The 22223-nt window shown below is 44.0% G+C and overlaps 1 protein-coding gene across 1 annotated transcript in view; it reads left to right on the top strand.

Annotated features, from left to right (window-relative positions):
* Window positions 1–22223, top strand: part of LAPTM5 (lysosomal protein transmembrane 5) — a 169040-nt gene that overhangs the window by 136006 nt on the left and 10811 nt on the right. The window contains exon 7 of the mRNA XM_078682518.1: window positions 11869–11967. Within this exon, the coding sequence (XP_078538644.1) occupies window positions 11869–11967 (99 nt within the window). The remainder of the gene's footprint in view (window positions 1–11868; window positions 11968–22223) is intronic.

Below are 22223 nucleotides of genomic sequence, written 5' to 3' on the forward strand. Positions count from 1 at the left end.
TGGGTAGCTAGGGTTTCCTTTTTGGCATATTTCAGGCATATGTGATATTTATTGAGAGCTACTTTGAAGTTGGCTCAGTCGCTGGGTGTTTTTTTGGTGCACCAGATTCTTTCTAGTCATTTGCAATTTCATTTGGAGAGTCTAGTTCAGGAGTGAACCAGCTGGTGTGTTTGGAGGGTCTTCCTTGTTTTACAGGTTTGAGGGCTGTGCATTTGGTGATCCAGGTGTTGAAATTTTGGACGGCGACCTTGAGGTCGGCGGTGGTGTCCAGAGGGAGGTGTTGAGGGTGTTGGCCCATAAATATTCTGTCACCTTGCTCCAGCTCCTATGGGCGGTGCTGGTCTGGTCGGTGGCGGTGGGGGTGGCGGTGTGGGGGTGGTGGAGATGGAGAAGTGGACGATTGAGTGATTGGACCAGGTGATCTCCGAGGTGTGGCTGTATTTGATTCTGTGGCTGGCTGTGAAGATCAGGTCCAGAGTGTGTCCCGCTGTGTGCGTGGGGTCGGTGATGATTTGGGTGAGGCCGAGGTTGTTCACGATCTCTAATAAGTTTGACGTGTTGGCATCACTTGGGTTGTTAATGTGGGAATTGAGGTCTCCAAGGAAGATAAAGGTCTCAGAGAGAATTTCTGGGGGTGTAGGAAGTCGGAGATGTCCTTGCAGAAGGCGGTGTGTGGTCTTGGTGGTCTGTATGCGATAGTGCCTCTGATGGTGGACTTGCTGTCTGTGTTGGGTTTGAAATTGAGGTGTTCCATATTGGGAGTGGTGTCATTGTTGGCTGCTGTGCAGTGAAGGGACTCTTTTTGGATGATTGCTATACCACCTCTGTATTTTTGGACTCAGTCTCAGTGTATGATCCTGTAGCTGCTGGGAGTGGCAGTGGCGATGTCTGGTGCAGAAACGGGGTTGAGCCGTGTCTCAGTGAGGAAGATGACATTGGGGTGGGGGAGGTGATAGTGTCCCAGATTTCTGTGGCGTGTTTGTGGAGTGATCTGGAGTTGATGAGGAGGCATTGGATTTCTCTTTTGTCAGTGGGTATGGGCTGGGTTACGTGGGGGAGGGCGGGTGGTCTGCGTTGCAGGAGAATCGGCAATGTTGGCAGGAGAAAGGTACTACCATTGATCGAGGTGAAGTGAGGGCTTCTGCTGGGTTCTGAATATGGGAAGAAGCCATCAAAAGAGTTCTCAGTAGGGATCAGCCTCAACACCCTATTTTTAATTTGTCACAGATCAGTGCAAGAAGGACCTGGTCTTCTTTATAGACTTAGTAATTCACCAGTGTATTTCTTCCACTGACTTTCCCTATGGACTGCTGTGCACGAGAAGTGTGAGATACATTATAGGTAATATCAGCTGAGAGAACTAATAAATTAAACCAGCTCCTGCAACAGTAGTTCTGGAGAAGCCTAATTGGGTAAGTAGGGGAATGCTGGAGATCTCACAAGAATTTCGAGAAGACAAGCATAACTAAGAGACCTTTAAATCCTAAACTGCTATGGAATTCTTCCATCCTTGAATTATTGGAGGTTAGGAACGAAGGGAATGGCAGGTTGCCAGGCATGGGAGAATTGGATGTCAGGATTGGCAGCCACGAAGTGGTACTGAATACCTAGTGAGCCTAGATTCATAGGACAGTGTTTGTTGTGGACGTTGTCATGCTGCTGTGCCATGCCGATGGTGGTAGGCAGTCATCAGAGCTAGGCTCTAGATTGAGATGTCTGCTGGGCAGAAAGCAACGGTCTCTGGTGCAAATGCAGGGCACTGCACGGGCGCTTCATGTCTCCTTATAGGAACACAATCCAACTCCAAATGAGAGGAAGATAGCACACATTCCAGGGGAGACAACCACTCTAGCCCATGCCTGCCAGTGTCTATCTAGTACATCTCACCAAGGAGCTGAGGGAGGAGATAAATAATTTAATAATTGGATTATATGGATATCATTTTGCCTAAACGAGTTAACTCTACCTGTACATGTATGAGGAAAGTGCCTGTTAAGAAGAGCACTCCACCTCTAGTTGAGAATAGCACTTTGGTCATAATGTACAACCCTTTCACTCACGCTACTGGTGGACTGTGTCACTTGTACTTCTACAGACTCGAATCCTAACTCTCAAAAGACGATTTAGGCCGATCAAAATGCACCTGTGTGCCCCAACCTGTATTGCGTGGGGGAATCTTACACGGCCGGGGCCTATGATGCAATTGCTCAGTGTATGGGAGGGAAGCTTGCACTGCTTCTGCTTGTGCTTTACTTTTCCTGTGCTCCCGTGTGCGGGGGAGATACACTGGTGCTGCGTGTGCTGCAGTTATTTAGAGTGTGATGCTGCCTGAGTTGTGCCTTTCTTGTTATCGTGTCTCTCCGCATTTTCAAACAGATATGGGCGGCGCATGATGAAAAGTTATCAATACAACAGGATTTTTTTAATAAAAAACGTAAACAAAAAAGTATATAGCTATGACACTGCCTCGTGCGTGATAGACAGTGCAAGGAATCAAGGAGGGGAGAACAGGCATCAGTACTGTTTAACCGTTACACCTGAAAACCTGCAAACTCTCTCTAAATGAAAGCAAATGGGCTTGGAAGGCCTCATTGAAATGTGTTTTAATTTTCCTTTTAGTTAGTAAAGAGAATCTGTAATGAAAAGCTTTAGGTGACAAAAAACGAAAGTCTTAGTCGCTTGAAATACCTGTATATCACGCGGAACGGTTTCGAGATGACGCACACCGGCAGTAATCTGTCACGTTTAGCTGCAGATGTGCGCATTGTAGAACGCTGTGCTCGCGCACCGCACAGGTGCAGCCAGTCAGTCAGGCAGAGGCACAGAGACGCGCGCGGATCTCCCTTCCCGCCCACAGCCTCGCGCTGTAGTAGACAGCGAAGGTGACCTGCATTCCAAAGGTTATCTGAGGCTCTTGGCTGCTCCAGCTTCCTCACCGTGAGTGACCAGTGTGATTGTGCAGGGCACAGGTAACGAACGGAGGGCGGATGTTGGCTGAACATTGTGTTTCGCGAAGTGACAGAACGCCGAGTGCCATCCTTACCCTGGAATGGAACCGAGGGGCTGCAAATTAGGTTTTCCTTGGCATCTGGGCTGTTTGGCCATACCTGGCCATGCTGCACCAAGAGCTGCATGAATCACAGCAGTGTGCGAGCAGCAGGCCAGGTCAGCAACCAGGCACGCAGAGACATTAGAATATTCCCCCAACATGGCCGTGTCGGCCACAGGCACGCGCGACTTCTCCCTCGTAAACCCTTACAAAATATGCGATGCAGTTGGTATTTGCGTAGCACGTGCCTTCTAAAAGCGCTGCTTCTTAGCCCTGCAGCCCCGCTGGGATGTGCGTTGCCCCGTTGTTCTGGGCTCGTAGGAATACATCTTCTGGCTGCCAATGCAAATGTGTTGCCTCGTGCCTCTGAGGGGCGCGAGGACCAGGATTTGCTTATAGACTGTCTGTTCGGTAAAAGTGCACAGCGTTCTGTACGTGTGTTTGTGTACACTGAATGTGAGATTTGTGTGCATGGTTGCCATGCCAGGTCTCATGGGTCTAGGTGAATTAAGGGCAGTTATTGTTGCCACTGTCCTTGGAAACAGAGCAGCCAAATACTGCTGTGAGCTCACAGAATTGCCAAGTATATCCGCTTTAAGATTTGACTTCTGGGGCAGTTGAGTCAACATTACCCCTTTGAGGGCGATAAGGTAGAACGTGGTTCAGCAACCACGAGCACCATTCACTACAAATCGATTGTATTCTTTATGTTATGGGAACCCTTGCTTCGTGCATCATACTTTGACTACCCTATTTCAAAGCATTAGGGGCCAGATGTAGGTAGGGATTTACCGGTCGGTAACGGCCAAATTCGGCCGTTACCGACCGGTAAAAGGAATTTGACATGTAGGGGGAAGGAAACAGGCCAATTCGGTAATTTTACCGAATCGGTAAATATACCGGTCGGTAAATTTACCGACCGGTATTATTACAGATTCGGTAAAATTGAGATGTAGGTGGGACTCTTCTGAGTCCCACAAGCCCTACAAATTCGGTATTTTACCATCAAATTCAATTTGATGGTAAAATACCGATTCAGGTGTGCATGCACATGTGTGCATGCACACCTGTGTCATATGACAGGCAGACCTGCCCTTAGGGCAGGTATGCCTGCCACATGGCCTACGAACCTTTTTTGGGGGTGCTAGAGGGTGTCAAAGTGACACCCCCTGCACCCTTGTCAAAATCGGTATTTACCGAATCGGTAAATACCGATTTTTACCGATTCGGTAAAAGGAACATCTGGATGTTCCTACATCTCCCCCCTTCTTATTTACCGATTCTTATTTACCGAATCGGTAACATTCGGTAAATAAGAATCGGTAACTTTTCCCTACCTACATCTGGCCCTTAGTTTGTAAGGAAAAATGGACAAAAGGAAATTGACCAACTACCAGAGGGCATTTATACAGCATACTAAAACACTGCAGACAGGGCCGGCTTTAGTGCTGTTCGCGCCGGATGCAAAATTTATCTTTGGTGCCCCCACTTCCCCCCCACCCCCACGACCTCCTCCTCGAGTTCGCTCACTACCACCGGACACAAGTGCCCCTCCTCTCTCCATAGCCCCTCTAACATACATTTCATTTGGTTTAAAGTGCTGGCTTTGCTAAAAAGAATGTATATCTTCTCAAACAAACCATTTTCAGCTACAAAAGGAATAGATAATGAAACACTGGAGAAAAACATAACTCCCTACCTAACCTATTTTATGCAGTTTGCATGCAGCTCTTTGACGACAGTTCATAACAGTCACTGTTCTATATTAGGGTTGTATCTTATGAACAGAGGTAACAAAATGATCTCTGTGACTAAAGCAGTAATCCACCAGCTATCCACATAAAATACAGATTTGTGATCTGCACAGTATGCGTTCTTTGCACTAGGCCTATTAACACTCTGTGCTACTTTATGGTAAATCAAAACTGCGACTAGACAAAACTCTGATCTTTCGCTCTAGCAGGAACATTAATCACAAGAGCTATCTTGATATTTTTAATGCTGCCTAAAAACTGGACGTACAAGTAACTCTGCCACAGGAGTTTTTAGTTATAGCTAAACACAGCAATGGTCAGCGCCCAGTGCGGCTGCACCGGTAGCACTGCCCTAAAGCCGGCTCTGACTGCAGGCGCCTCTAGGCATATTCCATAATTGCACTCTATGCATATTCCTTAATTGCACTCGAAAGTTGTTCATCACTGCCATTTTCGTATCTTCCTTCATGAAGTGCCGCCTCGAAGAGCCTATATATCATCCGTACAAAAAAGAAATTATGATAAAAACACATGATAACAGCTTGGATAGTACATTGGTGCATTCAGTGTGGATAATAAAGCTTTAAAAAACAGCTACATTAACATATACATTTGCAGACTGGAAAGTGTGAAGACAGTGTGCAGATTATGATGAAGCTGGGCTTTACCCAGATGATGGGGTGGGTGAATATATCTCTGACATTCCCTCCATAAAACTCTCCATCCCTCCCTGCCTATATGCAGCAGATTCTCTGCTACAGAGATATCTTGGGGATGCAAGTTAAATGCCGTGCCACAAAACTCTCCTATAGAAGGCAAACTGTTTGTGGGAATCAGTGCAGAGTCCAAACCCATTGGTGTCTGTCGTAGGTTCAGGATGGCAGGACGTGTGCAGTTATTAGATAAAATACCGCTGCAGTGAATTTACACATAATTAATTGTAAATAAAAACACTTTCACGTAATCTCGGATTATCCTAGAAATCTGCCATGCATCTAACTAGTGCCTATTTTGCATAGGTGTTTGCTGGTGGTGTGGATAGCCTCTGCACTTGTGGTGGAGGCCCCACACTCGTGACTGGGGTCCAACAATGGGTTAATGAAGCACGGAGGTCCCACCACTACTGTGTGGCCTCCACCACAAGTGCGTACGCCATTTGTGAACCGGGGATCAGGTTTTTGGGTGTGAGACTTCTTTTTCATCAGCAGACTTTGACCTGGAATAAGAGAAATGAAGGTTGAAAATGTAGAAAGAAGTAGGAAGAGAAAGATAGAAAACAGCAACAAAGGGGAGAAAGCAGGAAAAATGAAATATTGGCAAAGGTAATATGTCTGGCACTGGCCACCAGCCCTTTGACGTTGTCAGTGAATGGATGATTGGTTATGGTTTCTATAAAACTTTATTGTTGGGGAAGCTGCCGAGCATTCATCATAAAAATGGTTGTGCAGTACTCTCTGCAGTCCAGATATAAAACTCTGATATCCTGATACGTTCCTTAGCTCCTGCTGCCAACTTGCTCCACTGTAACTCTCTGCACCTTGCATCTTCCTGCCTCCACGACAGCACTTGCAGAGCTCCATGAGAATCTTCCTCTCTCTCTCCCCTGCCTTCCCAATACAACTAATGAAGAAGGCCTTCAAAGTCAGGAAGTTCAGACCTCAGAGTATTTCACAAAGCTCATAGTTTGCAGAAGGCTTCATTCATCATTTATTTACTCGATTAATTAAAATTGCAAATCTTCACGGGATAGTCAATACCGATGGGAAACAAAGAATATAAAATCTAAGGAATATATAAAAGCGAAGCATACAATATACATATCTCAAATGTCAAAAATCTGATTACCCTGACAGGTTGATCAAAATAAGTACATACCAGATGAAAGAAAGAGGCATGACTAGTTGGTCTGCCACAATCTATATTGCCTCTAACTAGATCACATAATAAAAAGAGACTGACATGGTGACCTGCGAACCCAACACCCATCCTTATCTTTGTAATTCACATGTAAGAATCATCCGACCCCTTTAAGGCTGTCAATTTACACTGTGCACGCCCAAAAATACATGTCTCAAATATAAAAATTTAAGAACACGGACAGTTTGATAAAAATAGGTGAAAAACAGATGAAATAGACAGTACTAATTGATCCTCCACGAGCTCTTATACACCTAGATAGAGTAGATAATAGAGGGAGTCTCGCATGGTCACTTGCTGACCCAACATACATCCTTATCTTTGCCATTCATATGTGGTGAGTATATCTTCTAGACAATATGCTTTGGCAGCTTTATGTCCAGTCTAACTGACACACACGGAGAGGCTTCCTTTAAAGTGCAAATGCTACTAGTCCTATTTAGCCACTGCATTTAACGTGGATACTACAACCTTCATGTATTTTATTAATCTTTCGACCAATTGGCCTGAATCCCCTTTTTAAACACTCCTCCACTGCATCTCTACAGGTTCTAAGGCTCCATAATCTGGTGGTTGGCAATGGATTCTTTTGTGGACTTCCATTAAGTTCAACTTAATGACACCTTAGGAGCTAATGTGAACTTATAAAAGTAGTACAGACCATTGGCTGGATAAACTCGTACTCAGCGCCTGCCTCAACTGTGCTATAAAGGAGAAACAGGCGCTGCATTGATAAGGGACATTTTACAGAAAGACATGCATTTCCAGGTAGCATCCCTGAGCTGCTGTCCTTATTTACTTGTTCTATAAACATACAACCCTTTTCCTCTCCTGACCTATTTTCTTGCCACCTGGAAATGTTTCCAGTTACCTCACAAAAGCGCCTTTTGAGAGCAGCAAAACAGACGTTGCAAAGTTCTGAAAGTTTGTTTATTTGACAAGGCTGGCCAGCAACAAAATAGGCCTTTGCACTGTCTTTGACACCTTACACTGAGGAAGCAGCACACAGTTCCAGCATGTAGAATGAGATGCCAGCTTCAAAGCGGAAAACTCTCATCTGAACATCATAAACCCTCCACTGTAGACTACCAATAGATCCTCTTAATTTAATCAACCACAAAGAAACTAGAGTACAGCCTTGACATGGATCCTTGAGAGCACCAGTCTTATCCCAATCACAAACAATAAATGATAAGTATAATAACCAATAACCACTGTACTAACCACTAAACTTGAGTTCCAGAGGTGCTACCCACCAGAAAGTGCTTGAATGCCTTGTCAAGGTTAGTAAGGGCTGTATAATTGCAATTATAAATATTATTGATTCAATTAGACTATGCAATATATTTTTTAATGCTCATGTGGAAAATGAAGAATGACATGAAATGGGGATGTAAAAAGAGGGGCAACAATACATTATTTAATTAGAGGATTAAATACTATGTGACATATGTTATTTCAAGTCGAGGCCATAAAAGTCAAGGAAAAGGGGTGGAAATTGTGGGCATTTATATAGTAAATGAGAGATGTCGAAATAGTGGTTGATCGAGGTTGTTCTGTTTCGGAGGTCAAAGTTCTGACACGCATTGAATTTTATTTCATTTGCTGTTCATCAAACCTGGCAATCCGTCCAAAAAACTGAATAACTCCAGCTCACCCAGAGACCTTGAAGAGTATTGGCATTCTGAAAATAAACAATGCAATGTCTTTCAAGATATCAATGAGCTATTTCCACTCTTGGAGCAGTATTTTCTAAACTGTAAAAAATGCCTATTGAGTACCGGTCACTGAAAGACGGTGGTAAGCAATTAGATATATTTAACATGACAATAGAATGCCTTTAGTGCCTGTTATCCGTGACGTGCTAGTCATTGGTGACATGATTTACCCTTATAGTTGAGTGTGCCAGATGTGGCGTTCATTTTCACAAAGCTATGCAAGCTCATTGGTTATTAGCAAAATTCGATTTGTTGCCTCACCTGATGACTTCACTCCTGGAATTCATAATGTCTTCCTCTCATGATGCACCTACAATGGAAGTGAAATGGAAAAGGCACGTATGGACCTCAATACTCTTTTTAACTCCAAAGCTGAGTATGCGCTGCAGAGTTTGAAATACTGGCAATACGAACAGTGAGAGAAGGAGGGAAGGCTACTGGCGCCGCAGTTCAGTCAGAGGAAGGAGGGCATGGCCATTCCTGTTATCATCACAGACTCAAGGGTGTTAGTCACCAAGCCACAGGAAATTGCAGACACATTCACATTCTACCGTAGGACCCTCTACTGCCCGGATATTGTCCAGGGATCAGGGCAGATGAACGCCTTTTTGGATGGTATTCACTTACCGCGCCTCTCCGAGGAAGGTAGGAAACTGCTTCATGGTGCAATCACTAAAGAGGATATTCAGCAGGCCACCTCTGATCTACCCTATCATAAAGCCCCAGCCAAAGATGGCTTTCTGGCATAGTTCTACAAATGGACCAAATCCGAGGTGATGGATCTTCTCAATGAGGCCTCCGTTGAGGCTGATCGCACAGGCTCCTGCGTTTAGTTTCCATCAGGGTGTTCATTTCAGTCCTTCCCAAACCAGGAAAAGACCCTCTTCTTTGCGACAGTTATGGCCACATATGCCTGATCAATAGAAATGTCAAGATACTTGGCAGTATTTAAGCTGCTTGCCTCGAGCAGGTCCTCCCCTCTCCTATTCACCGTTTGCATGTAGGCTTTGTCCCAGTCCGCTCATTCCGTAATCATCTTCGCACGTTCGTTCATGTGGTCTGGCTAGCAACGGATCTTCCAGATGAGGCCTTGGCGCTGTTGTTGGATGCCAAGTAGGCATTTGATAGGATAGAATTGGACTACCTGTTTGCCGCACTCTGAAAATTTGCTCTCGGTGGCGACTTCATCTCCAGAGTGAGATGTCTCTATGATTCCCCCTCAGCACAGGTCGATTGTGGGGACTTTCTAGCTGATCCCTTCCCAGTCCACAGGGGTACACTTCAGGGTTGTCCACAATCTCCCATGTTATTTCTCCTTGAGGTGGAGCCTTTAGCGGCGTCCCTACGCCAATCAGACCAGATTATAGGTATCCCTATGCCTGGAGTTCCCTCAACACCTTATTTGTATGATGATTACATTATACTCACCCTATCAGCTTTAGCTTCCTCCATTCCCGCAGTGCTAGAAATCATTGATGCTTTTGCAGAAGTATCTTGCTTCTGTCACAAATCACCACATTTGCTGCCGTCGCCGGTTGTCCACTCTAGTGGAAGAATTTCTGCCTTAGGTTCTTGGACATCCTAGTTAACAGAGGCCTGGAACGCATGGTAGTGGATAACGTGGACCCTCTTATAGAGCGAATGCAATTGAACTTCATGAAGTGGTCACACCTGAATCTCCCTCTCTAAGGACAGACTCAAGCAGTGAAAATGGTTACCCTACCCCAAATCACGCATGTGTTGGGCATGCTCCCCCAACTAATACCCTCCTCCGTCAGATAGACAAGACCATTAAGGCCTTCATTTGGTGTTCAGAGAGAACTCGCCTGGCAGTCTGGAAGTTTATCGCCCATAAATTAGCAGGAGGATTGGGCCTGCCCTCTACAGAGCATTATTGTCTAGCCTTGCACTGGGCCCAAATGGTGTACATGCACCCTTGAGTCCAAGACCCCCCATTATGGATTGTAATCGAATGTGGACTCCAAAAGGCATTGTTGGGACTACAGGTCCTCTATCATCCTGGCCCAGCCACCGGATTCAGCTGTGCTGAAAGCCATGTACACCACCTGGATACGGGCTCACAAGCTCTTTCGGTTGATGCGCATCTCCATGACAAGGCTCCCCTCTGTAACAATACTGGTATTTGCATTGGGGGCATACTTGACTGGGGTCCCTGGCTTAGAGCTGGTATTCTAATCCTCACATACCTGATTTCTGGTGGCGAACTCAAGTACTTTGTGATGCTACAGGACAAATTAGGCCTGCTGCATGCTCAACAATGGTGCTACACACAATTACCTCATTGCCTGCTGAGCAAACTGAGTCCTCATCCCTGGACCATCCCCTGTTCCCTGGTGCTCTCTTATCTTAATATTTGGGGTCAATTGAAAGGTGTGATGTCGGGTTCTACTTTCTTCTGATTTGCCACCTCTACTCCCAGCCGCAATTGGATAGTCTGAGGACGACCTGGCAGGCCCGCCTGCAGGTGTAATATGACGAGTGGGACAGGGTAGAACTCTTGGAAGCCCTGATCCGGGAAGCACGGATCAAGTTCAGTCTGTTTAAGATTCTTCAGGGCTGGCACTGAACTCCAGCACAGCTTCTGGTTGCAGGGTTGCTCCCTCACTCTGCCTGCTGGCGATGTGATTATGCGCCCTGTGATATATTTCACATATTACTGGATTGTCCTGCCATTCATCCTTTCTGGACAGCACTGGTGTCTACACTCCGGGAGTCCATGGATTTGCCCTCACCGCTTCCAGACCCCTAATTATCCTCCATGACTTATCGGACCTTTTTGAGATGCTCTACCATGCCTATCATCTGCTCGTCACTGCCCTTGCAGCTGCCAAGATCTGTATTATATGACATTGGCGTTCTCCATAACTGCAGTCGCATGAGGAATGGTTCACGGAAATGTTCCCAACCCCGTCCTAGGAACTGGCCATTTACTAGTTAATGGTCAAAGCAGATTTCTTCTCACATGGTCTCCCTTTCTGCAGGATGACCCCTTCACAATTTCCCATGACTCTTGATTCTGTCTTGTCATTGTCACTGCACTCCCCACCCCAGCATTACTATACTTGGGCTTCATCTGAATGATCCATTTCCCTGGCCTCTTTACCTTGCTTTGTAGTTTAGTTTCATCTTCTCTCCCTTCTTTTTTCTCCTGTCGTTTTTTTTTCTTTTCTTTTCTTCTAAATGTATGGCTTATTTCCTCACTTCTTTCCATCCTTTCACTTCCTTTCTTATATTTTAGTAGCATTTGGTATTGGTACATGTATCGCAAACAGCATTGATATCTTACTATGCATTTATGCTGCGCTTGCATGCCATAGAATTTGCTGATATTTCTTTTCTGGTACTTAATTTATGCCAATAAAATAATTGATGGAAGTTTTTAATTCTGTTTGTGTTCTCTCTCCTGCAGATGTTCATGATGAATTGTGTCTGGAGGTGTTTCCAGCTCATTCGCAGCTCTCATAAATCTGTGACGAAAGAAACGCCACAGCTGAACTGCCCAGACAAGGTGAATCACAGTTCTTGCTTTACGTCTAGAAACGAGATCCCACCCATGAACTACTTCATTTGAATATGGAGGAAGTGGTTGATGTATTGTGTACTACGGTTTTAAACGTTTTGCTATGGATATACGTTGCCATATGAACCCTTTGAGAGGCTTCATACTGCACCAAGGAAACTTTCAGGAATGGCCAGTCAAAAGAACCGGGTAGCATTGGGTGATGCCATTTGTGGAACCACGGGCTTCAACAAAATTGAAGGGGCAGAAAATCAGATCCCCCTTTCAGTAACTCCAGATATATAGGGTTCACAGCCACCAAATGTTACATTGTATTCTTTTAATGCTTGTTTACTGATCTTATTTTTAGTGGGAGGAGTGACGTATTTCCCCAGTAAAGCCTAAGGACATTTAACCCTCAAGGAGAAGTCACAGACAAACAACTGTGAATGACCCCCACTCAAAAATGTGTGGTGTTTGTATAAGTCACATGAAAAAATATTTTCTGAGTAAATGTATTTTTAGCAAGTAGTCACAACAATAGCAAAGCTACTGATATCAACATATACATAAAATCACAATATTTGATACGAACATCACCCTGATGGATTATCATCCACCATATTTAGAGATTCATGCCTTCCTAGAAGAGACCTCAATGTCTTCAGAGGAAGACACTGAAAACATTGAACTTTTGCAGAGTGAGTGTCCACTGTGGTTCATGCATCTGCTCAGCTAGCTGTTTTATTTTTCATATCAAACTTTCAGAGCAAGAGTTTGCTTTTGAAAACCAAAATATTAATGATCCGAACACCCTGAAAGATTTCTTCCAGGGTGTGAAACCATTTTTATGTCGAGCCTAGTGGCAGCTGGCATGTACTCCTCACTCTGCGAGACTGCTGTATTAGAGTATGGGAAATAAGCCTCTCCCACTCTCCGCCCATATTTTTCATTGGTTTGTGTCAGTGTCTTTCATAAATTCTGCCTTCCGATTCGTTAATAGACTTGTTAGTCCCTCCTTAGACTTGTCTTCATTTGTAACCTCCCATGGCGACTGGCTCCTTTACTTCGGTTGTTACACAGGACCTGGTTTTTAGTCTGTAAGCAGTATTTACTTTATTCAGTTTCTCATACTTCAGGCCGGACATGCGCTGCTGCTCCAGCTGAAACCACTTGTGTTTAAGCAGCACGGCGACCCCCGTAACACGGGCGCCCGCTTTCAGTCACTTTAACCCGGCATTATCTCGTGTCTGTTTCAACCCCCCAAGTAAAATGGATTTAGAAATGATTAGCAAATTAAGTCATGTGAATTCCAGGTAGCACATAATCGTGTGCTAATGGGCTGAAGCTGACAACAGCACATCTGTGTTCAATGTCATCTGCACTAAAGCCACAGGACGGGTTGTTTTCAAAAGCCAGTTTTATTAACAACAACACCACGACCACCAGCAATACTACCAATACCACCACCAGCAATACTACCACCACCACTAATACCACCACCACCAATACCACCAATACCACCACCATCAATACCACTACCTGCACCACCACCAAAACCACCACTACCAAAACCACCACCACCACCACCAGTACCACCACCACAAACACCCCTAGTATCACCAACACGAACACCCCTATCACCAATACCACCACCATCTCCACCAATGCCACCATCAATACCACCACCACCAATCCAATACCACTACTACCACCACCAATACCAATACCAATGCCAATACCACCATCACCAATACCACCACCACCAATACCACGCAATACCACCACCATCCCCAATACCACCACCACCAATACCACCACCACTACCATCAATATCGGCACCACCACCAATACCACAGCCAACATCACCACCACTAATACCACTACCACCACTACCAATACCACCAATGCCACCACCACCATTGCCAATAACACCACCACCAATGCCACCACCACCACCAATATCAATACCACCATCAATACCAATACCACCATCACCACCAATACCATCACCACCAATACAACCACCAATATCACCACTACCAATACCACCAATACCACCACCACAATACCATCACCATCAATACCACCACTACCACAATACCATCACCAATACCACCACCAATACCATCACCAATATCACCACCACTAATTCTGCCAATACCAATACCACCATCAATACCAATACCAATACAACTACTACCAATACCAATACCCCTACCACTACCAATACCACCAGCAATACCACCACCACCACCTCCAACACCAGTACCAATACCAGCAATACCACCACCGCCACCAATGCCACCAATATCACCACCAATACTACCACCACCAATACCACTACTACCAATACCAATACCACTAACAACCAACACCCCCAGCAATTCCAATACCACCACGAACACCAATACCCCACCACCAATACCACCACTAATATCACCACCACCAATACCACCACCACCAATATCACCACCACCACCAATACCACCAATTTCACCAATACTGCCAATATCACCACCAATACCACCACCACCTATACCAGTACCACCACCAATATCAATACCACAACCAGTACCACCACCACCAATACCAATACCATCACCAATACCACCACTACCACCAATCCCACCATCACCAATACCAGCACTACCAATACCACCACAAATACCCCCACCACCAATACCAATACCACCACCACCAATACCACCACCTAAGCGCCTCTCAATCACTAGTAATAGCAGGGGCACTGTACGAGGCTGGAGCTGCAGCCGAGACCATCCCTGCTTCCCTCCATGCCTGACATAAAGCACAGCCTGCCCTGCACCATGAGGTGAAGCCAGGGCCCTACTACAGCGTAAGTGTTTTTTATTAGGCCAAAGATAGCAATGACATTACGCAAGGCCACACTGCACACTCAAATCGCGGAATGGGCAGGAAATAACCGCCCCTTCTGCTCTTCCTCCTGAGCTGTGACAGTGTAATCACAGAGTGAAAGGTGTTGGAGCGCTTTGTTAGTATTTATAGCTCAGATCATGTGTAACTTTTACTTCACACTTTGTGTCTGTGTAATTTACAACACTTACACATCTTCTTCACTGCACTATTTATCACTACTTTTAAGACGTTGCAGGCCTATCTCTTCCTCTGATAGTTACAATCTAACAAGCGGTCGAAAAGACCCTTTATTGCAATGCATTAGGTCTCGCATTTGCGAGAGTTTAGGCTATTAGTATTGTAAATGGCAATGCCTTTTATTTAGGTTTTAAGCCCTAAACATAAATAAAAGGCATTGTCATTTACAATGCCAATAGCTCAAACTCAAATGAATACGAGACCTATTGCACTGCAAATGCTTGTTCCTTTTTTCAGGTCGGGACTGCCAGGCTTTTCCTGACAGTCCAGAAAAGAAAAAAAGTGCATCAGAACATCAGTCCTAAATCAGACGGATGATCTGAGGCTCAGGGGTGTTGCTTGGTCAATGAGATTCAGGGGGTGAGCTTCAGATTTCCCAACAATCACACTCGGATATTTTGTTAAAACACAATATCTGAGAAGCACACATGAGATGGGGCTTATGCGGCAATGGAAAGAGAGAGGAGGGTGTATTGTTGGGGGCACTTAAAACACAACATTTTTTAAGACCTTAAGAACAGAGACTAGAGCGGGGGGGTGTGTGTGTATGTTTTTTGTCAGTGTCTGTGTGTGTGTGTTTTTGTCAGTGTGGGCATGTAAAAAACCCGGGTGAAATTCGACTGATGCTACACCATTCCCAACTGAAAGTACCTGTCTCCACTATTTACAACAGAATAAATGTTTTAGGGGGGTGTAACTCCCCAAACAACCTCCCCAAAGCTACGTCCTCCTAAGGTTCTTACACCTAGAACCTCAAGTCTATCAGGCAGTGGGTGTAAGGTGTCCGCCAGCAGAGCTTACATGGGCTCTGCTGGAGGCAACATGATGGGCCACCTGGCTATAAATAGAGCGTACGGACCTTGGGTTTGGTGGTTGGAGTATCCTGTCTGGCAAACTTGAAATGAAGTCCCACCATTTCAATGAATAAAATAATGTTTTGCTTTCCAAAAGTTAGATCAGTTTTTTAGCAAGGTCCATTGTCAGATTTTTTTTTTATTGCATTCTCTGAAGCATTCAGAGCCAATGCTATCCCAAAGACTGTTCTTTCTGTTACTATATTGTTAACTATTTGGAATATTTATGATTGTAGCTGACCAATGTTGGGTGGAAAGACATGCAAATCTTTCGTAAAAGCCCCCTTATCAGCTTGTCAAAATTACGTTCTTTTATTTTTATTTTGATATTTTTATTGTTTTATCACATTTGAACATGAACACAGTTAACTGCTTAAACAGAGTCGCATGATATCACACAGGAGCCTTGACCGAGAAGACCATCAGTTTACCTATCGCATTTCAAATACCCTTCACGTTAGGCCGAGAATACTTCGAGGACCACCCTTATACAAGCTCCCACTCCCCCCACCTGTCCAAATTACATTCTTGTGACGTGCTCCCACGTGCATGCCAAGACTATTCTAGGAAGGGAAGCTAAGATGATGAAGTCCTCTCTAAAAGGTGACTAATTGATGCCCCAAAAGATACCAAGAAACCCTAACCTGGAGAGAAGTGACACAAAAATATCTAAGCATGAGCCAGCCTCATCTTTCTGTTAACCTGATAGGCAAGAAAAGGGCAGAAAGTGGCTCCTGGTGTGATCAGATGCCTTAGTTAAAACCATTCCAGTACTTCAAGAGTTATTGCCAAAAAGTAGGTCATTTCATTTAAGCAAACTAGGCTATTCTACTCTAGTTATGTCGTCGTCACCTACAGAACTCGCCCAGACAATATAAGTCGACACCTATGTATCCATGTTTTCTTTCTACACCTGTCACTCCAGAGAGCCTATAAGTAAATGATTTGTTTGCAGAATTTAACAAAACATCATGGCTGATGATCTTGGATCAAAATTGTTTGCGTTTGGCAGCCTAGCTCTCTGTACTTAACTGGTGAGGTATACATATGGGCGCACTAAATCCTTCGAATCTGTTCTGCAGGACAGTGGCACCTTGTAATGTGGATGAATTGTGGGGTGGATGAAAATGTGTGCTCTCACTTTCAACCATCGCTCTCAAGTGCACACATATACTTACACCCACCCACCTACATGAACACTCCCTGACATCCATTCCTTCATAAGCGTACAAACATACCGCCATCATTCACGAGCACATACACATGCACATACCCATTCAAAGTACAGATAAACAGTTAAAGATTAACAGATAGGCAAAGTAGCACCTGCCTATGGGCCCCACTCCTTTTAAGGGCCCAAGACAACGGATCAAAATAATATTGATTTGATCTAGAAAGAAAATTACAATCAAGCTTTCTTAATTATTGTTTCCAAAAGATAGGAAAAAAATGAATCAACTACAGAAACTGAAACTTTATATTAAAGACTCTATGGAGAAAATACTTTCTTAATGTAATGTACCCATTAACACATTACTGTACATACACCAAAGACATCAGATTCACATAACAGTTTCTCTCTTAAACACTCATCTTCTGGCAGCTGTCAGTTTGCAAAAAAATCTGGTGCATTGGGTATAAGGAGATTATTTGTGAGGCGGGCCCGAAATTTTGACTACATAGGGGCCGCCACAGGGTTTAATCAAAAGGCAGACAATTGATGGACAGAATGCAGAACAAAGCAAAACATTCACCCCCACTAAAGAGATCAGGGTTAAATCCATCATTCTTTAGCTCACCATGCCTCCCCAGTTTAGACCTGGCCATATGCAAATCAGTCTTGACCCTGAGCCTCATCGGAACAGTGCAGCCCGCACTGCCAAGCCAGGTCCTCCCTGGCCTGGAAACAAGCATCCTAGGACCGGTTTCGGGGTTTCTCCCCTCTTCAGCCAGGTCTGACTGTTCCCATGGGACACAGGGTCAAGACTGATTTGCATATGGCTGGGTACAAACTGGAATGGCGTGGTGGACAAAAGAACGATGGATTTAACCCAGATCTTTTCACTGGGGGAGAATGATAGCATTGTCAGCATTCCGTCCATCATTTGTTTGCTGTAACACTTTTCACCCTTGGTGGGATGGGTATGCCCAGACGTGGGTCCCTTGCTCACTGTGCCACTGGATTCAAGCTAGCCTGGCTGAAGAAGGGTGACATACCCTGAAACCAACACACAGAAATTGGCACTGAAGCTGGAATATCAAATAACAAGTTTATTAATCACTCATGAGTGAGACAACATCAATACAACACCCTCGGGTACTGTATGAGGTAGTACAAGGAATACAGAAACCAGGGGCCTTTTATACACACTTTGTTGCTCATTAGGCATGGAGACTAAAAGAGAAGTTAGAAGCATACACAGGAATAGCTATCGACTAACATGGGCAGATAGATATGACTTGGTCAGCAAAGTGGGAGGGGAGACAAAACTGCTTATGTCAGTTGAAACAGCCTGACAGTTACATTCTAAGACAGGTGCATTCTAGCAACTACAGGCCTTTCTGAGCATGCCTAGTGCTCTGGCTCAGTACTGAAGGAGTTAACTACAGTTGATGACTCAAGCAAAATACAAAGGCAAGCAACAATGAAGACGGCAGAATCACATGGCTAATACATGGCTAATGCAAATGGATGCCACAAACAAAATGGCCAAAGCTTATGCTAACAGTAATTCCTGGGATTTCCACAGACGGTCCATTTAGTATTAGCCGAAGACATCCTTATGCAGTAGAAAAATGATGGAAGTTACATACACATATTGTCATAAAAAAATCTTTGTTTTGGGGGACCAGGAGGACCAAACTTGGTCATGGAAATTAGGACTAGGAGCCGCAAAGGACTGCTCCACCTCAAAAATTGGACGACCAAATGGGTACATTGCTAATAAAAAAAGTACTTGGGAAATTGAAGCCACTGTACAAACAGCCAGAGGGGAGTCTTCTCCCTGTGTCCGTCTGAGCCTCACAGGCAGGCTCTTATCATTCATCAAGTGTTCACTTCTCCGATGGTGGAGCTGCACAACTTGCAACCCAGAAAAACAATCACGACCCAGGCTAAGTAAAAAGTTTCTTCTTTCAGGATAGGGCAATCACCCTTCAGAGCAAACACCCTCAACGATCCTGTCCAGTGTCTCAGGCAGTGCACCGGTATTCTTCACTTTAATCTAACAGGCACCAGGGACACAGCACCTGTACCCTAAACTCAAGTCCTTCCCTAACTCCCGTGTTGCTCCGCTGGCGCACTGCTCTTTCGTCGGGCCACAGATTATACCTAGTGTGCCCAGGCACCTCCTTATCAACAAACAAAGGTGCAGACTTGCTTTCACTTGGAGACCAGAACTCAGAAGCCTGGTGCACAGATCCGAAGCAACCCTTGTTCCAGAGGGGGTCACCTCAGGCAAAACCTCCTTGCTCTTGTTATCGGTATGTGCCTCTCTCAGCTTCACTGCGGTCCTAGTTGCCAGCAACACTTGTGCTGGTTCCCTTCACCTCGGCTCCAAGCTGGACTTGCGCTGAATCCTCAGGCTGGATCTGATGTCCGGGCCCCTCTGGCAATGGTTGTAAGGCAGCAGATACCTGTTAGTAAACAGAACAGAAATCTTTAGACACAACATACAAATGATCAATCAAAAGAGGATATTCTATTTCAGAAAAGCCCCTATATTATTTTTCTGAAGAACCTCAAAGAAAAGGAATTTCAAAGCAACTATTCTTTTAACAAACTTGGACTTATAAGTCATCACGATACAGCTTCTACTTTGTGAACCTTTACTATTGTGCAAAACTGCAGACACATCTAAAATAATTTTCCTTGCATAAGAACAGCCATGTTTTGGCCTTTATGACCATGCTCCCATATTATAGGTGTAGTGGGAAACTCTAAAACTGTGAATGTAATAGAGATCCACATTACACGAATGACTGATAAATTAAACATAACCTAGTAGGGACATGACTTTTCCAGGGGAACTTGTTTGTGGCAGATACGAAAACAAGCAAAAGAACATTTTGTTCTTAAAAATGTGTGCTAAGGGCATATGGGCTTCTTTCCTAGCATCGTGAACCATATGTATTATACTTTTCATGATCAGGGCCATGTAATATCAAAAATTCAGGGGAGAAACCTATTCACCAGCTCCAGAAAGGGCTGTCAGCTCGATTATATGGACTAACTAATGAGGGACTCATGATATCTCTGCAACATTTGTAGTGCTGTAATAACATAAACAATAATGGCGTTGCCACCTTGGAATTTGGAACAAAAGCCACCAACTTCATCAATTTGCAGACAGGATGGGCAGTAACATGGCGTATATATTTATTCATTTTGTTAATTCTAACAATTTGTTCAAGCAGTATTACTTAATAGCCAATTAGACGTGGTCTGGTGATGTGTTTGTCTCTATTTATTCAAAAACATATTCACAGCATCCTGTGAAATGAATGACTAAAGCGAGCCCAACCAATTGTCTCATGGCCGTTCCTAGACAGCTTAGACAGGCTTTAGAGAGAAAGAGAGAGAGAGAGAACAACTACAAGCTGCCCTGCGTACTTTCCACACAGAATAGCTCATAATACTAACAATAATACATGTACAAAGCATGAAAACCAAAAAAACACACAGTGTTGCTTTCCCTTAATTTCCCAGGAGCTAGTCTCCTACCCCCCCTTCAACAGTAGGTAACCTAATCATGTGACCTCCTGTCGACAATATTTACCCCCTTTGGCAGCTGGGCACAAACATACTTGTCGGAGGTAAATAGCCTGGGGAATCCATATCAAGGTGGCCATATCCAATACTATTGGACTGTACCACTTTGTAAATTTTAGTGTACAAGCACATTGAGCTAACTAAAAAACATTAATCCAATAACCAACTACCAATTCCTTTGAATGAATGAATGAAAATATTTGTAAAGCGCGCGATGGCCAAACGGCTTCCTGGCGCTGAGAGCTCTAAAGAACCGGACAGACAGGGCCAGGAGGTTTAGCGGGGGTAGGCCTGGGCAAAGAGGAAAGTTTTTAGCGCTTTACGGAAATGAGAAAAAATAGGAATCGAACGCATAGAAAGAGCTATCGTACTGTCTAATATGATGACGCATGAATGCAAGCTTAATTTCATTGCCTCCTTTTCGTAGCCCTGGCACAGTAATCTTAAGTTAAAACCATTATTTCTGGACATGGGCCACAGACGCTCCTGCGCCTTGATAACGTTATTCAGTGGGATAAACCCCACCCTGCATATCTCCTTCACTGGTATTATTTCTCAAGAAAACAGTGATATCCCCATCTGCTTCTAACAGAATATGCATTATTTCTTTTAGCTAATGTTACCTAAAACAGATCTGTGGTGTCCAATCTTGTTCCAGGAAGGCTTAATCAAGGCTATAATTTCATTGAAACAACTAAGTAAATTCTTCTGTTTCTTAAATGTAGTTAAATTACTAATGATGATATTCTAAATATTATTAACATGAATTGAGAATTAATTTGACCCTAATTTTCCTAAGCACGTTATAGCCTTAGACATCTTTAGAGCTAAGTTTACATTACCTGTAGTGTTTTATCCTACAATGTTAGAATCAGGAAATGTAATTAATACAAAAGAATTAATTTGTTAAACTACTCTTCAACATTAGAAGCAGGTATTATATCTATATTTTTCCTATTTAAAACAAGTGGCACTGGAGTGTGCGTTTGCTTAGCACGTTTTATTTGCTGTAGACCAAAATAGAAGCAAATCTGCTGAAAAGGAATATGTTCCCCATTCAATCAAATACAGCCCTGTTTATTTATTTATTTGTATTATTATTACAAGGGTTATAAACTAAATGTACAACTTGCATTTACACAATTATATATGTACATGTACACATCAGGAAATGCTGTGATGCTTTCATTGTCTAATGTAGGCCCCTAAAAGTGGAAATCACACACTGTCTCAGTGGCTAACCTCAGATAAAAAACATGCTCAAGGACTCCCTGCGTGGACATTTTGCTTTCAGTAGTGCTGGTCAGTTCTAAGTACAGAACTTGGCCTCTGACCCTTAAACCTGTGTCCCTCGTCTATGCAAAGCTATTTCCATGTGGTCTTTACAATTCAAAGTAACACTCGAGAAGCATGACTAAAGGGCATCCCTGCTCGGTGCCTGTGTGCTGATAATTTAAAGGTAGGATGAACTTTTACTCTTTCTTTTTTTTATTCTTGTGCACTGT

Source organism: Lissotriton helveticus, chromosome 3_1 (assembly GCF_964261635.1).
Source record: "Lissotriton helveticus chromosome 3_1, aLisHel1.1, whole genome shotgun sequence".
NCBI classification, from domain to species: Eukaryota; Metazoa; Chordata; class Amphibia; order Caudata; family Salamandridae; genus Lissotriton; species Lissotriton helveticus.